The 17176-nt window shown below is 49.4% G+C and overlaps 1 protein-coding gene across 16 annotated transcripts; it reads right to left on the reverse strand.

The window, feature by feature from the left end:
* Nucleotides 1–1274: 1274 nt before the first annotated feature.
* Nucleotides 1275–17132, reverse strand: LOC129523468 (rab-like protein 2B). 16 transcript variants are annotated; one of them, XM_055348646.2, is made up of 10 exons: nucleotides 16972–17132; nucleotides 16362–16516; nucleotides 15659–15822; nucleotides 11404–11433; nucleotides 10123–10202; nucleotides 9215–9294; nucleotides 3669–3780; nucleotides 3224–3321; nucleotides 2810–2893; nucleotides 1275–2643 (listed from the first exon to the last, which is right to left on the reverse strand). In XM_055348646.2, exons 3-10 carry the CDS (start codon nucleotides 15763–15765, stop codon nucleotides 2545–2547), a joined length of 690 nt encoding a protein of 229 aa, XP_055204621.1. In that variant the 5' UTR covers nucleotides 15766–15822; nucleotides 16362–16516; nucleotides 16972–17132; the 3' UTR covers nucleotides 1275–2544. The 16 variants fall into 16 exon arrangements, with proteins under 16 accessions (XP_055204621.1, XP_055204619.1, XP_063552196.1 ...); XM_055348644.2 differs by adding an exon at nucleotides 16725–16757 and having other exon boundaries at nucleotides 15659–16516; XM_063696126.1 differs by lacking the exon at nucleotides 16972–17132 and adding an exon at nucleotides 16725–16843 and having other exon boundaries at nucleotides 16433–16516.
* Between the last annotated feature and the right edge of the window lie 44 nt (nucleotides 17133–17176).

Consider the following 17176-nt stretch of genomic DNA (forward strand, 5'->3'; position numbering starts at 1 on the left):
ACTGGCAAGCAGAGTTAGCATTCTGGAAAGAGGTGATTGCCTGTAATCGTCATTAGGAAGAAAGGATGTTGCCAGATAATAATAGGAAGGAGCAATCTATTTGGTACTCAGATGATTCATGCTGTCTCTTGGTACTTGCATGTTTAGATATAACTATGTAAGTGTTAACAACCACTGCCTCATAAAGGCATAGTAAGCAGGGGCTCAGACCCCATTAGGCAAGAAGAGCAGGATCAACCCACCAGGCAAACAACCTAGACCAGCGAAAGTGCTAGCCAGAGGATGAGACAAGTATCCGTCTCTGCCTGGGGTCCAACTACAATAGCAGGGGCTATGGTTTGTCCTTTCCCATTGACCCTTCTCTTGTACATTCCCCCAGGACTGGTGACCAGTTAGAAACATGGAGCAGCTCTACCTGGATGGAATGAACTTTAAGAAGCAGGTGGATCTGAGCATTGTACACATGGGTGGCTTGTGGATGTTGCTGGCACCCTGCCTAAACATTCATCCTCCAATTGCTTTGAGTTGGAAGTGCACAGTTGCCCTTTTCCCCAGAGAACTGACCTTACTGAAACAGAAGGCCCCCTTCCACCTCACACCCTTGGCTTAAGGGCACAAAAGGCCCCTGGTCTTGAGGTAGGACTAACTCTGGAGGGCAATTTGCCCTCCAGAGCTTCCCTGGGACGGGGTGGGGTGGTGAAGCCGGCCTCCAGCTGAGACCACAACCTTGCTGAGCTTCTTGTCTCCTGCCCCCCTCACTCTTCTGAGAATGACCCTAATTAAATCATTTGAACCACGGCCTTCTCAGGGTCAGCTTCTAAGGAACCGGATACAGAATAGGCCCATAAAACCAACACGATGGTGAACTTTATAGTCTGCAAATTCTATCTCAGTAAGGCTGTTGTATTTTTTTTAAATACTTAGTAGTTATTTACAGTAACTACATTTTTTTAAGTTCTACCTCATCAGGGTATACGTTCCTGGGAACCCCTGGTCAGGTCAAACATCTTACGTTGAACATCTAAGTATTGCTGATTTAAAGGGGAAATGTGCTTGTTCTTGAGCTCCCAAATTAATAGGTAATTGAATTCTTTTGAAAACACTAAAATCCACTGAAATGGCCTCCAATATAGTGAATTGAGAGTAAACATGGGCTACCCTGCAACAGGTCAAGGCAGCTACCCCTCATTCATAAGGGTGATGATTTGCAGATTCTTTTGTCTTTTTGCTCCGAACACACTTCAGAGCCACAAAGCACATACATTTACTCAATGTTTATGTAATTCAGCCTTTACTGTAAAAAAGGAAACAATAAAAACAAAACCCTATTAATAAACACAATGCAAACAATGCCCGAGATTATCATAAAAACATACTAGCAAGCCACAAGTACCAGAGAGGGGTGAACAGGCATATCTGCTAGCTCTCCTCTTGCAGTCCTCAGCCTTCCACAGGAGGCACAAGGTCCAAACTATTCCTCAAAAAAAAGGACAGCCTCCTTATGCTGAAATAGGAACTTTAAAGGAAGCTCTTCTTGTAGTCCAAATGGATGTACCTTGTGGTATGGCTGTAAGGACTCGATTTTACCGCTTGTGTATTCCTAACTATAGCTATGCCTGTCACCTGCTGTTCCTGTGATCTCAGCTTTACCTAGAAGAGCTCCTGAAACAGAGTCGGTACACAGAAATCTGGAAGGAATAGCTATCTGCTCAAAAACGTTTGCTTAAAAACAGATGATTGGGGCCGGGCGCGGTGGCTCATACCTGTAAATCCCAGCACTTTGGGAGGCCGAGGTGGGCGGATCACGAGGTGAGGAGATCGAGACCATCCTGGGCAACATGGTGAAACCCCGTCTCTACTAAAAATACAAAAATTAGCTGAGCGTGGTGATGCCAGCCACTCGGGAGGCTGAGGCAGGAGAATCGTTTAAACCAGGGAGTCAGAGGTTGCAGCGAGCCGAGACTGCGCCACTGCACTCCAGCCTGGCGACAGAGCGAGACTCCGTCTCAGAACGAACAAAGAAACAAACAAACCAGATGATTGGGAGACTGAAGAGGAAAAAAGATGGGAGAAAACGTAGGGAAAGGATGGGGCCTCACAGACTCAGCTGTGGGTGGGGGGGTAATCATTACCTCAGCAGAAGCACAGGGAATTGTCCCCGAGGTGAGCTTTGGAAAGAAAACAAAAACAAAAACAAAAACACCAAAAAACACCTAAATTTCCTGTATTAAAGTGACACATAATCATGTTTTCTGATTCTCTTCACTGTCTGCCTGGGGGGAGGGGGTGGGGAAGGTGTTAATGATGCTGATCCCTAATTCTGCTTCAAGGAGATCTGGTGGGGAATTCTTCCACCAGTCCAGAGTTTGCTGGTGCTGACCTCATCCCTGTATCACGGGCGTTGAATGTGGGAGGCTAATAGGATGGGTGGGTTGCAGGAGGTAGAAGAGGGGATGGCCTAGAGAGTTTCTCCATTCAGAGCTGGAGAGTTGTTGAAGGGAAGGGTATTTTAAAAGGGCTCCACCCACCCCTAGCCCCAGCCCCTCAGCTGTGGGGAGAGGCCGCCTCCTCTGATGGGGTCTCGATGCTGCTGCTCTGTTCCTGGTCTGGCACGTCCTCCTCTTCCTGCTCCAAGTTGAAGTTCTGTGAACAAGGTCGCAGGTGAGGCCTGGCCCTGCATTTGCTCAACCGCAGCTCTGATACATTTAGTGGGGCAAACTTAGGCAAGAGCCACTCTACTGGGTTGTAGTCCCTCTCCCTGAAGAGGAGCCGTTTCTTCCATCCCACCCGAAATGTGGACCTGACCTACCTCGAGCTCCTGAAAAATCTCATCCATGAAGTCCTGGGAGTTCTGTTTGTAAGACACAGCTAATCGAATTGCATCATTGAAGAGCTGGGGGTGAGGTAGAGATGGTGGATGAGAGTGCCTTGGACTCTGCCCAGTCCACCCCACTGGCCCCACTGTGAGACTACACAATACTCCATTCCTAAAATCAGCAACCTTACCCCTCCATTTGCCTCTCCCCATCACCCTGACCTATGTATGGTCAATGGACTTCTGCCTCATCAAGTCCAGGCCCATCAGCTCCTCCCCTCCCTGTCACCCATGCCCATGCACTGTCCCGGTTCTCTCCATCACACCTGCAGTAAGCCCTTCTCTTCACAGCTTCCCTTTACCACCTAGCGCCCTGACCTTGCTAGCTACCTCTGCAGTCAACCATACCTTCACAACACTGGTACCATCAGCAGCCGAGACGAAATACAGGGGCAGGGAGAACTTCTTGGCAAAACTGAAGCTTTTTTGGGTCACGTTTATGTCTGCTGTAGAGAGAAGGTAGGACATTGGTCTGTCTGTCAAGGGAGGGGAAGAAGGTTTGGAGCGGGGGCCACTGGAGGCCTCCATTCCAGAAAGTGGGATAGGCAGGGATGATTGGGAAACATGTCCTAGAAAGAGCTCAGTTAATAGGGATCTGTGCCTTGGAAAGAGGGCAGGTCGGCTTAGCTGGCTTCTTTATAAGGTGGGAAGAATGCAAGCAACCAAGGCTTGTATCTTATCGTGGGAGGGAGAACCAATCACTGAATGCTGCCTGCCCAGGGAATGGAGGAGGAAATGTATGAGGGCAGGTCCCCAGTGAATTGCTAACACCCAGGTGCAGGGATGGCCCCACCATCAATTTTATTGGCCACCACGATGCATGGGATCTCTGGCCTGAACTCCCGAAGCTCTGTATACCAGGTGCTCAGGTTCCTATAGGTGACTTTCCTCTGTACATCAAACACCTGCAAAGGGCAGAGGAAGAAAGATAGCTCAGGTATGTCAATGTTTCTGCACCCCATCTCCAGGTGACTCACACACCCAAGCAGGTAAGCATGGTGCTGTTTGTGGGAACGCTCTGAATTGCAGCCTCTCTGACCACAGAGGCTGCCATTTCTCAGGGAAGCCCCCTGGAGCCTCCAGATGCGAACATGTTTTTAAAAATCTTATTCTTGGCCCAGTGCAGTGGCTCACACCTGTAAGCCCAGCACTTTGGGAGGTTGAGGCGGGTCAATCACCTGAGGTCAGGAGTTTGAGACCAGCCTGGCCAACATGGTGAAATTCCGTCTCTACTAAAAATGCAAAAAATTAGCTAAGCGTAGTGGCGCATGCCTGTAATCTCAGCTACTTGGGAGGCTGAGGCAGGAGAATTGCTTGAACTAGGGAGACGGAGGTTGCAGCGAGCCCAGATCATGCCATTGCACTCCAGCCTGGGCAACAAGAGCAAAACTCTGTCTGAAATAAACAAATAAATAACGTATTCCTTTTTTGTTATCTTGTCATCTAATCTTATTCACCTATTTTAACAATCATAAATGGAATCAATTTGCCAATTGATACAGTCTGTTAGAAATTGTAAAAACTTTTGTGTTTTTTAGTCTACTCTTGTATTTATTGCTTAAACTGTTTTAAAGTTCCTCTGTAGTAACCGTAAATGTTTCTAGAGTTTTACTTCAGTTACTATTTACTTTTATTTATTTATTTACTTTTTAGAGACAGGGTTTCACTGTCACCCAGGCTAGAATGCAGTGGCTCAATCACAGCTCACTGTAACCTCAAAACTCCTGGGCTCAAGGAATCCTCCTACCTCAGCCTCCCAAGTAGCATGCATACATTAATTTTTTTTATTATTATTTTTTTTGTAGAGGCAGGCTCTCCCTATGTTACTCAGGCTCATCTCAAACTCTTGGCCTCAAGGGATCCTCCCACCTGGGCCTCTAAAGGTGCTGGGGTTACAGGTGTTAGCCACCACAACTGCCCTTGTTTTTTTTTTTTTTTTTAGACCGAGTCTCACTCTGTTACCCAGGCCGGAGTGTGGTGGCATAATCTCAGCTCACTGCAACCTTTGCCTTCTGTGTTCAAGTGATTCTCTTGTCTCGGCCTCCTCAGTAACTGGGACTACAGGTGTGTGCCACCATGCCTGGCTAATTTTTATATTTTTAGTAGAGACAGGGTTTCGCCATGTTGGCCAGGCTGGTCTCGAACTCTTGATCTCAAGGGATCTCCATATATGGAGTCTTGCTCTGTTGCCTAGGCTGGAGTGCAGTGGCGCTATCTTGGCTCACTGCCACTGCAACCTCCACTTCCTAGGTTCAAGCGATTCTCATCTCAGCCTCTGGAGTAGCTGGGATTACAGGTGTGCACCACCACGCCTGGCTAATTTTTGTAGTTTTAGTAGAGACGGGGTTTCATCATGTTGGCCAGGCTGCTCTCAAACTCTTGACCTGCAGTGATCTGCCTGCCTAGGCCTCCCAAAGTACTGGGATTACAGGCATGAGCTACTGCACCTGGCTGATTTACTTTTAAGCTTTTGTTTACTTCTTTGTTCTTTCTGCTTTTTGTTTTTTGAGATAGGGTCTTACTCTGTCAGCCAGGCTGGAGTGCAGTGGCACAATCTTGGCTTACTGCTCCTCGACCCCCTGGGGTCCGGTGATCCTCCTACCTCAGCCTCCTGAGTAGCTGGAACTACAGGCACATGCCACCATGCCTGGCTAATTTTGTTTATTTTTTGTAGAGATAAGCTCTCATTATATTAACCAGGCTGGTCTTGAACTCCCGGGCTCAAGTGATCCTCCTGCCTCAGCCTCCCAAATTTCTGGGATTACAGGCATAAGCCACTATGCCCGGCCTCTTTAAATTTTTTTAAAGTAATTTTTATGTTTTATTATTTGCAGTTCATAATTGTATTACTTTATAATTTGTTTTTACCTATTTTATTTTTATTTATTTATTTATTTTGAGATGGACTCTTGCTCTGTTGCCCAGGCTAGAGTGCAGTGGCAGTATCTTGGCTCACTGCCACCGCAACCTCCACCTCCTGGGTTCAAACGATTCTCCTGTCTTCAAACGATTCTCCTGTCTCAGCCTCCCGAGTAGCTGGATTACAGGTGTGCACCACCACGCCTGGCTAATTTTTGTATTTCTAGTAGAGACGGGGTTTCAACATGTTGGTCAGGCTGGTCTCGAACTCCTGACCTCAGGTGATCTGCCCGCCTAGGCCTCCCAAAGTACTGGGATTAAAGGCATGAGTCACCACGCCCAGCCTGTTTCTACCTATTTTAAAATATCAGCAAGAAGGATGAGCACTGCAAACCAGCTCTAAGGGCAGAACTCTGAAAGACAGCTGAGCTGCTGCTACAGTGAGCCTTCATGCCCTTCACAGGAGCTCCTCCAAAGTGTCTAGCCCAAACTGCCCTAGTACAACAGTCAGTGGATTAAAGTTACAGACAACCACCACCCTGTAACTGCTGGCACAGCTCACCTCACTTCTAAATCACCCAGCTATTTGTGCAAGCAACATGGTTCAAGCTCAGGGCTAGGGGCTCGCCCTGTGTGGTGGCGGGAGGGTCAGCAACTGTCACATCTCAAGAGGTGGCAGGAAGTCTATGTGGATTCTCTTTCACAGGCCAATTTCAATGAATCACCAGGTTGTCTTGAATTCCCGATGAAGACTCCTTATAAAGGATGTCTGTAACTAAACTTCTGGAATCTGCCTCACACCAGGCTCAGATGCCTTTTGTCCAGGTCTGGTTTCCTGAGCATCCGTTCCTTGTTTTGAGAGCTGAGGAGGAGCTGGCTAGAATGAGGAGCATCCCCATCTCAAGGTTTCAAGGTGGAGGGTCGAGCCCTGGTTCCGTCTCTGACCCTCAGCTCCCTGTGTGGTCAGAAGGCAAGTGCTTTCTACTCGCCAGGGCCCGTGCAGCAGACTGGGGTTGGTGGCAGGCACCTGCAGACACAGGCATGGTGGCAGGAGAGACACCCCAGGCCTTCAGAAGAGGGTCTGAGGTGAGCCCACGGAGATGCATCAGATGCAGGAAGCAGTCACTCCAAGAGAAAAAGAGAGGTGAGCTCAAAATACCAAATGCCACTGTAGGCCTGAAACCAAACTGGCTAGGAGCAAGCTCCTCTGCTCTTGAGGGTCAGACTTCTGCACTACACTGCCCCCATTTGCCTTGCCCCATCATCCTCTTGCTTAGTACCTTAACAGTTATCAGAGTTAAAGCTTTTGGAATTTTTCAAGGGATTTTGTTCTCAAGGGGCAGTCAGGGGAATTAGGTGATGAGTTCCTTCCTTTACCATCTGCAAAGGGTCAGAAGGGAAGAATCCTCACTGTCCTCACCACTGGTATCTGTACTGTGCCTACCAGTCAGTCAGTTCCTGGGGCAGCACGTGTGTCTTTCCACCTGGGCACTCCCAGCATCCTGCACACGGGCATCACAGACAGTCCATGTTGTGGAAGGGATCAGTGGTGCAGGAGCACACACGAAAGAGTTATGCTAATGACAAACATCAGAGGAGGCTGCATGGAGGTGGTGGCATTGAAGCAGGGCCTGAAAAATGAGCAGAGTTTCAAATAAAGGGGTGTGAGCTGGGAAGAGGCCGAGGGAAGAGCATGAAGGAAGGTGTGCAGAGGAGCAGGTGACAATGAGCAGAACAGAGCAGCTCCTTCTGCATCCCCTCTGCTATTGCTTCTTACAGATGAGATGACACCTACTCAGCCATGCATCTCTCTCAGTGCCAAGGTAACGCCGTGCATATTTACAGACAATCACTAAGTGGGAGGTAGGGCTAGAAAGGTGGGTGTCTAAATGCTATGGGGTGCCATGGCAGACTTTATTAATATATGCCAACAATGGTGGCAACCTGTCCATCCCATGTGTTCTTTTAACCATGTGACTCTGGTTCCCCACTGAGAGATGCCATCTGTTTCTTCCCTCTGTGACTATGGACAGAGAGATGCCACATATTCCATGGCTAGGCCATAAAAGGAAATATAAGTCCCACCGGGTTCTCTCTGGATACTTGATCTCGGGATCTTGGCTGATACTGTGAGCAAACCCAAATCAGCCCAACTGACAAACTGCGAAGAAACACGGGGAGTAGAACCTGCTGGTGATCCAGCCAAGTACCAGCGTGTGTGTGGGGAGATGCCCCAGGCAGTTCCAGCCTGGAACCCAGCCTTGGAGTCTTCTTAGCTGAGACTTCAGACATGGATTCGCGATCCATCAGAAAATGGTTGTTTTATACCGCCAAGTTTTGGGGTTTTGTGTTAAAGCAAGACCTTGAATGCTATTCCAAGAAGTTTTAGTGACCGAGGTTTTCACTTGGTGACAATTGCTAGGGTTAATAATTCAGAAGACTAGTCTATTACTTTCTGCATTGTTGATGGCCGATATTCATGAAAATGTGGGTTTTTTTTAGATGGAGTTTTGCTCTTGTTGCCCAGGCTGGAGTGCAGTGGTGTGATCTCGGCTCACTGCAACCTCTGCCTCCCGGGTTCAAGTGATTCTCCTGCCTCAGCCTCCCAAGTAGCTGGGATTACAGGCACCCGCCACCACGCCCAGCTAATTTTTTGTATTTTTAGTAGAGACGGGATTTCACCATGTTGGCCAGGCTGGTCTCAAACTGCTGACCTCAGGTGATCCACCCATCTTGGCCTCCCAAAGTGCTGGGATTACAGGCATGAGCCACCGTGCCCAGCCATGAAAATGTTTTTTAAGTGACCCAAAAGAAAAACATGCTCCTTTTCAGCATTTAAAAGTGGTGGCCTGAGAACCAAGCCAGGGAATTCACGGGTAGGAACTTCTATAGGACACAGGTTTACAGAGCTCCTTTTTCTTTTCTTAGCCCTTTCCTCGGCTGCATTTTTCTCTTGGAATGACTGCTTCACCACACCCCGGTCACCAGGGTGGAACCGTGAGGATTGCGTCCTAGGCAACAAAATGGGAGGCTCGGGGGGAGGCAAGGGGCTGGCCTGAGAGAGAAGGTTCTCTGGGACCCGCAGCGTCTACTCAGTCCCAGCACGTACCGCCTGGGGAAAAGCAGCAGGCAACAGTGGAGGGAGGCCTTGGGAGCTTGTCTGACAGGTTAGGTCCATCAGAGGGACTGTGGCCCTGTTTCAGGCATATGTTTGCCTCTTGGATGCTACACCTGATGTTGAAGCCCTGAGCTTGCTGTTCCACCTTTTCTCCACCCATCCCCGCCTACAGAGAGCTCACCTGGCACCTTCTCACTAAGAAGCTCTGGGGAGCAGGTGTGGTTTGAAACATCCCCCGGGTGACCCTAAGCCCCCCTCCCACAACACCCAGACTTGGTTACAAGGGCCCAGGGCTGCTAGGCCCCTCACCTCTCAGGCCAGACTTGCCCAGTGCCTCTGTCCACCTCCCCACCGTCTCGTACCATGATGCAGGCGTGGGCCTTGTGGTAGTAGGAGGCATGCATGCTCTGGAACCGCTCCTGGCCTGCCGTGTCCCAAAAGTCTGCAGTGTGAACACAGACAGACCCACATGCCCGGTGCATTTCTGTGCAAGTCACTAAGATACAACACACATGCGGCACAAACCACAGCACATGTGTGAGTGTACATGGGGAGCACAGGGAGAAACAGAGACCATACGGCCCCACAAGTGTGTCTTCAAGACACAGTGTACCTGAGTGTGATGTGAGAGGTGTGTGTTCACCTGTGTGTATGGGAAGACAGTGGGTCAGGGGCCAGGAGGAAGGACAACACACTGGAAGCCCAAGGAGGGAGAAGATAGTTCCCCGTTTCCCACGTGACACGCAGGGTCCTCTAAGTTCCAAACTATTCCAACTTCTCACGTGCTCTGACCGCAGACGGTAGACAGAGTCAGGCAGGCTGTGTGCCCGGCCAAGGAGAAGATTATGACCCGATGGAAGGTCGCAGCCTGATGTGGGAGATAATGTTCTGACCACATTTATTTTTTCAAACTGGCTGAGTAAGAACCCCTGAAGCTAGGAAAACTACTGCCTCATCGAAGGCCTCTTATGTTCTTCTTCCCTGAGGTGGGTACAGCCCCCCTGACTTCTCCTTTCCTGAACCCTGTCCTGCACAGGTGCTGGCCTGGAGGCCAGGTCAGAGGGCTGGGACTTGGCCCCTGCATGCCTCCTTCCACCCTCCATGGCCTCCTGGCTCCTGGCTCTCTGGGTTCTCTCTAGCACCCCTTGTCCCTGCCTGGGGTCTCATTTTCTCCCTGTGGACTCTCTCCTTATGAACCTTCCCTCACCTCCCCTCATCTCCCATTTCCTCTTTCCTGAGGGTCAGCATGTCTTGGCCCTGTGCCACTTACCCACAAGGATGGTCTTGCCATCTACCGTGGCTGTGTGCTTGTACAGGGTCAGGGCGTACGTGGACAGCTGCTGTGGCTGACTGCACTCAGGTTAAGGACCAAAATCAATAAAAGGGGAGGTAAGGAAGGAGTGGGGAGCAGGGGTGTTTGGTTTGATGAAATGGATCCTCTCCCTCCTCTTCTCTTTGGAGTTATTGAGATTTTAAATCAAATGAATGTTGCAGACAGAGGATCAGCTTCACATACCACTGGTACAAGCTCCATGGAAGGGTGAGGGGTGGGAGGAGATGGGAGTGTGTCCTGGCCATCGAAGTCTGAGGTAAAACATAGAACGGGATTTTACAGACAAGTGTCATACAAGGCATCATGCAGTTGGAAAATGCAAATGTGGATACCCCAACTCAATCATGGATGGAGCTTTCGCAGGCTAGAAAGGAAACCCTAACCCTAGGTAGCAACATGACCATTCCAGGGACAAAAGCTCCCACAAGCCATACAGTTGACAAGCTGTCAATCAATTTGGAGTCTGCCTATGTTTGAAACCCTGAGAAAAAGGGTTAAACTCTGGGGCTTAACACCTTCCGAGGCTGCAAGAAGCTGGACAGTGTAAAAAGCAGAGCCAAATGACGCAGGTGGGCTGGGTGTGCAGGAGCACTTGGTAGAAGGTGGAGTAACACATACTCAGATCTTAAGGCAACTGAGCCTTGGGGTGCTGAGCCTAGGACAGGCAGCAGCAGGCTCCAGGGGCTCCTCTCACCTGTGGTTCTCAGTGGATCCACTTGGGAAGCTGTTTAAAAATCTCCCAGTTGCGGGGAGGAACTCACTCCAAACCTATGCAATATAACAATTCATGGGAGAAAGGTGGGGCTGGCAGCTCCTATTTTACAAAGTTCATTCATATCAGAGATTTTTTCAATAGTAGGGGGCCCAAGCTTTGAGGTTAGAGAGGTTAAATGACTTGGCCAGTATCAGAAGCTACTGAGGAGGAGGAGGTGGGGTTTGAATCCAGGCATTAGATCCAAACCATTTGCTGTTTGCCATTCTACTGCCCTCTTAATATAAAACAATCCAAATATGAGTAAGGTCCAAAATATACAGCACTGATTGTGCAATGCCATGTGGGTCAATCGGCAAGAAACAAGTGCGGAACAAAACCTGTGCATTCACTTACCCAATCCTCCTTCCTGGGCTGCTGGTATAAAGGGGTGGGCAGTGGGACACTGATACATGAGCGTGGGAAGACCCACAGGAACAAGGGGTACTTCAAACCTTGAAGGATACAAGCCATCCATGAGAAATCTCTCCATGAGTCTGTAAGCAGAACAGGCAAGGTGGTCAGATGGCGTCTCCATCTCTCCCTTGTCCCAAACTTTTGCACCCTAAGGCTGACAACCTGGAAGCCACCTGTGGCTTCCCTTCCCCCTTTCACTCCACAGCCACACAGCTTCCGGGTCAAGTCTGGAAGCTGGGTATCAGCATTACTAACCCGTCATAACAAAACAGCTCATGTCACTATGAGTACACACACCAGCCCATGTGAAGCTCTCAAATCTGTTATTTCCACCAGAGCACAGTTCTGCACATACAATTACCCTTATGTTGTGCAAAGGGAAACAGAGGCCAGGCCAAAGCTGCGCCTTCCGTTCAAAAGCCATTTCCCGGTCGGGCGCGGTGGCTCACGCCTGTAATCCCAGCACTTTGGGAGGCCAAGAGCAGCCTGGCCAACATGGTGAAGCCCTTGTCTCCACTAAAGATACAAAAAATTAGCCAGGTGTGGTGACACACGCCTGTAATCCCAGCTACTCAGGAGGCTGAGACAGGAGAATCTGCTTGATCTATTGGTTATTGAGAGGACTATCAATTCTGAATGTGGTCAGTTATCCTGTGAAAAAATTAGGCAGACTTGGTCACTCCTCTCTGCAAAACCATCCAGTGGTTCCCCATTTCTTTCAGTTCAAACTCTCCCATTTCTTTTCTCTCCCTCTGTTCTAGCCACTGGCCATTTCCTCCTTTTGTTGTTGAAATGCTCCTGCCAGATATCTGCAAGGCTCACTCCTTGCTTTTTTCAAGTCTTTGACCCAATGTTACCTTTACAACTAGGCCTTCCCTGACCACTCTCTTGACATTGCAACCTTTTTTCCCTCACGTTTTGAAGGGTCACTGCTTGCCTGTCTGTCAGTGTAATACACTCTAACCATGATTTTATACTTCTGATATTTAAACTGCAGCTTGAATTGTAAAAGGAGGATAGATTTTATTTATAACTATAAAGAAACAGCACCCTTACTATAAAGAAAACACATCATCTTCTTAGATCACGTAGAAAATTACACAAAGAAATTACCGCGGCCAGAGGTTAAGATGGTAAATGAAAAAGACTCAAGCTCAGAACCCTGTCTTGAGAGGGCACATGCTCAGAAAGTGCAGGAGGAAGAGGAGAGATCCATAAACTTGCCTCATCCAAGCAGAAGCAGTGAAAGAATAAAAACACAGGCACAGAGGGATTTTCGTAAGGAAAAGTTGCCTCTGGAAGACAGGATGAAGGAGAGAAAAAGAGGCCCCAGAGACTCATTCCCTCCCAACATTCTGCAGCTTAGCAGAGAACCAGCTCGGCAGGCCTGAGCTCAAAAACAGAGCAGGCCTACCTCTGGAGGCTCTAGGGAGCTGCCTCTGTCACTGTCACATACACAGATGTTCCCTGTCTTCTTTTCCCAAAAATATTTAGAGTAGGCACTGGTCACTGGTGGCCTAAGCACAACTCCCTCAGGATAATGAGAGCTTGGGACCCAGGGAGTCACATGGTGTGACTTTTCTGCTTGTAAGTTTCCCCCATCACCCTAGTCTGTACTCACACCATGTGGCCTTAGTTTTGGGTGGGGGGGGGGGTGTGCCTTTGCCCTCTTTGTACAACGATGATAGGCAATCACTAACGGGAATGGAAGACCCTAAAGGCCAAGTTAGACAGCTATCAAAGAAAAAAGACAACACATCTGGACCTAACTACTCTTAAAGATGGAATCAGAAAGCCACGTCTTGTTGGCCGGGTGCGGTGGCTCACGCCTGTAATCCCAGCACTTTGGGAGGCCAAGGCAGACAGATCACTTGAGGTTAGGAATTCCAGACCAACCTGGCCAACATGGCAAAACCTCTGCTAAAAATACAAAAAAATTAGCTAGGCATGGTGGCGCATGCCTGTAATCCCAGCTACTCAGGAGGCTGAGGCATGAGAATTGCTTGAACCTGGGAGGCGGAGGTTGCAGTGAGCAGAGATTGCCCCACTATACTCCAGCCTGGGTGACAGAGCAAGACTCTGTCTCAAAAAAAAAACAAACAAACAAACAAAAAAAAACACCATGTCTTGTTATTAAGCAGTATGATCACCTGGGGTCAAAAGAAATCTGGTCTGGTGCAGTGGCTCACGCCTGTAATGGCAGCTCAGGAAGGTGGCTTGTGCAGGAGCAAAGGAAAAGCCTTCCACAGCAGGCAGTGCCCAGGTCTGAGGACACCTGTTCACAGGGGGTAGGGGAGCTGTCATCAGAGCCCACCAACAGAGCCCTGAGTGGAATCAAGAAGCATGAACATGCTGCATGAGGAAAAAAAAAAAAAGGCACCTTAAAGAAAGCCTGGTGACTGGGGCTGCTACTGTTGTAAATTTCTGAACTCTGCAAGAAGGCCGCACTGCCACAACATTGCTATCTAGAAATGAGGCCGTGTACAACTGACGCCCTTCAGATATGATGAACACAAGTGTTAACTTTTTTTTTTTTTTTTTTGAGACAGGGTCTTGCTCTGTCACTAGGCTAGAGTGCAGTGGCGCAATCATAGCTCACCACAGCCTGGATGTGTTAACCTCTTAATGGGTGTTTTAGCCCAACTGGGTTTAGATTCATAGGTTAGAGACACTGAAAATTGGCAGTAATTCTTGAGTCCAATCAAAACTGAACCACAGTGTTCTCATGCACTCACCTTCCCTCAGATGCACTGTTTCCATTGTATCTGGGACAACATTTTGCCTGAGATACTGCTAGTGGATGAAGACTGGCTTGTTTTCTAATTGTTGTGTCTGTGGAGGCCAATGTTATGGTAATCTTTGACGTCAAGTTAACTACTTGGATTCTTATTTTTTGTTACTGTTCGAAATGAGGCATATAAAGAGACTAGCATTGAACTTGGGAGCTGGGTATACCAAGATACATTCTCCGAAAGTTCTGTTTGTTATTAAAGTGGCAATTTGCTCTACACCTGCCTGCCATTTCTATTCTTTGTTGTTTTAAACTTGAGTGGGGATAAAGGGGGTGTTATTTATTGGGTAACCTTCCCAAACTACAACACCTACCCTCACTTTTACTGTACAGGCGTGCTGTTGAGGATGGTCAAAGTAACTATAAAATACTAAACCAGAGGCCGGGCGCGGTGGCTCATGCCTATAATCCCAGCACTTTCGGAGGCTGAGGTGGGCGGATCACGAGGTCAGGAGATCAAGACCTTCCTGGCTAACAAGGTGAAGCCCCGTCTCTACTAAAAATACAAAAATAAAATTAGCTGGGTGTGGTGGCAGGCGCCTGTAGTCCTAGCTACTCGCAAGGCTGTGGCAGGAGAATGGCGTGAACCCGGGAGGCGGAGCTTGCAGTGAGCCGAGATCACGTCACTGCACTCCAGCCTGGGTGACAGAGTGAGACTCCGTCTCAAAAAAATAAAAAATAAAAAAACTAAACCAGAGCTGCAGTGTGTGATTGTGTGGTGGGGAAGAGAGAGAGAGAAAGAGAGAGAGAGAGAGAATTCAAAGTCATGGAGATGGCCTAAAAACCAGCAAAGCCCCCAGAGAATTATTCACAGCTACCTGAGTCAAAGGACTTGATTATAAAAATGAAGGTAGAAACCAAGGTGGGCCTGGAGTACTTGGGAGATAAACGTAACCACTTCTCTGGGCAGGGGCAAGTGTACCGTCATGCTATGAAGGCAGAAATGGACATGTGCCCTCAGCAGTCCTAGGCGTGAGAACTAGGAATTCTCATGGAGACAAGCTGGCAGCACGGCAGAGCCTCCCTTCACCTCTCCGGGTGGCATGTAGGCACCGAAATTCATTACAAGAAGAAGCCAGTCTTCACAATGATTATAGTCAATCGTCAGTTCTACCCAGTTTTCTCTATTTCAGAGAGTCCCTCCAAGAAAGCATCTTTACCACCTTTACCCAATCTGTCACGGTGGCATAGTCACTTTTGTCTTTCCATTCCCACTCCCCGCCCTTGCCATCCCTCAGCCCACAAACCACATACAGTGTCCTCAGTTGCTCCACACGTTCTCTCAGGGCTCAGAGGAAACATTCAAATTCCTCAGTCCTTATGACCTGCCCCCTCCACCCAACACACACAACGGCTCACGTGATTCCCCTCGTTCCCCCATGAACATCTGGGCTCCAGCCAAGACTGCTCCTTCCCCAGCCCCAAGAAGCCATGCTCCTCTGCCTCTGGAGGACTTTTTAAATGACCCAGACCCTCTCTGGGGCTGGTATTTATTCCCTAATCTCCCAACATACTTGGATTTGCCCACTGCACTGCCTCCCAGGCAGATGATCTTCACGTTGTCATCAGCATCATACTTCCCTTGGTCCAACTCACTCGGTTTGGTTTTGTCTTCTGCCATTGGCTCCTAGCTGTAGAGAGGGGTCCAGCCCAAGGGAGGGGAGGGTATTGTCACTGTCTGGGAAGATCAACAAGAGGCTGTTGTCAGAGATAAGTCCCCTCAACCAAATCTCCAGCTGTACCTCCATCCAGACTGCTTCCCTCAGTGCCAGACTGAGATATGGTATGCAATTGACTACTAGCCTTGGAGTAGCAGAGTATGACACACAGGCATCAATAATATGTTATACACAAATAGTTAAGTCCTGCGCACCCCAAATGCTGCTCCTCACGTTACCCATTTACACAAGACATTCGCCAGGCATCCAGTGCCAAAGGCTGTGTGCAACATTATGTCTAGCTCTGTTTTACTCTCCTCACACCTAAATATGACTTTGTAAACATTCCTGAGAATGTAACCACAGTCCAGACTCTTAGCTAGGGGGGCACATAGAAATGATATGATGACGAGATAGCAGCAATAGGTGAGCCTTACTGGGCATTCACCATGAGCAGACCTTGCACAGGGTTCAGAGGATGGAAGACACAATGATAGCAGAGTCTACTGTGGTGAGAGCTACGACAGAAGTATGCACACGGGTCAGGGGTAGAAAATACCAACAGGGCCCCCGAGTTTTCCTGACTGTGCCACCACACAGCTACTGCTTCTGCACAGCCAGGGACTTCGCCTTGTTTATCCAGGGAGACAATTCCTGGGAAGTGGCAGATGCCTGGAAAGCATGATGAGGGGTCTGCCCCCTTTCACCTGTACCCTGTACAGAGAGCGACAGAAAGCCAAATCCAGCTTCATGGCTCCATGCTTGAAGACGTTCTTTCTTTTGTTTAGAGATAGGGTCTCACTCTGTCGCCCAGGCTGGAGTGCAGTGGCGCGATCACGGCTCACTGCAGCCTCCAACTCCTGGACTCAAGCGATCCTCCCTCCTCGGCATCCCTGGACTATAGGCGTGAGCCACTGCTTACGGGCGAAGACTTGCTTGTCGGTATCCTCGCCATCTAAGTGGGTAAGCTATCTTTCGATAAATGTTTTTGGCCACCAACCATGTCCAGGCATCGCCAGGCTGCCCGTCCCGCCCCCCACAACAGCCTCGCGAAGCCACCTTTCCGTGCTTCCCCTGACCCGGACGCCCTCTCGCCCACACCGCTAGGGAGGCCTCGGAGGGGCTGTCCCCGCGTGCTAAGCCAGCCACCGGGGCGGATTTGCCCTCACGTGCGGTTCCGAGTGAGGGCTGGAGAGACCAGGGACGCTGCGGGTCGGCCCCTCGGGCCCTGCCGCCCGTCTGGACTCTGCGCGCTGTCGAACCACGCCCGCCGGCCCAGCTCGCGCCGCAGCGCACTCCACTTCCGGCTCGGCCCGCGTCCTCGCAGCTGCTAGGCAACCGCGCAAGGACCCCGAGGGAGGCTGCCCGGCCGAA

This window comes from Gorilla gorilla, chromosome 12 (genome assembly GCF_029281585.2).
Source record: "Gorilla gorilla gorilla isolate KB3781 chromosome 12, NHGRI_mGorGor1-v2.1_pri, whole genome shotgun sequence".
Classification (NCBI taxonomy): Eukaryota; Metazoa; Chordata; class Mammalia; order Primates; family Hominidae; genus Gorilla; species Gorilla gorilla.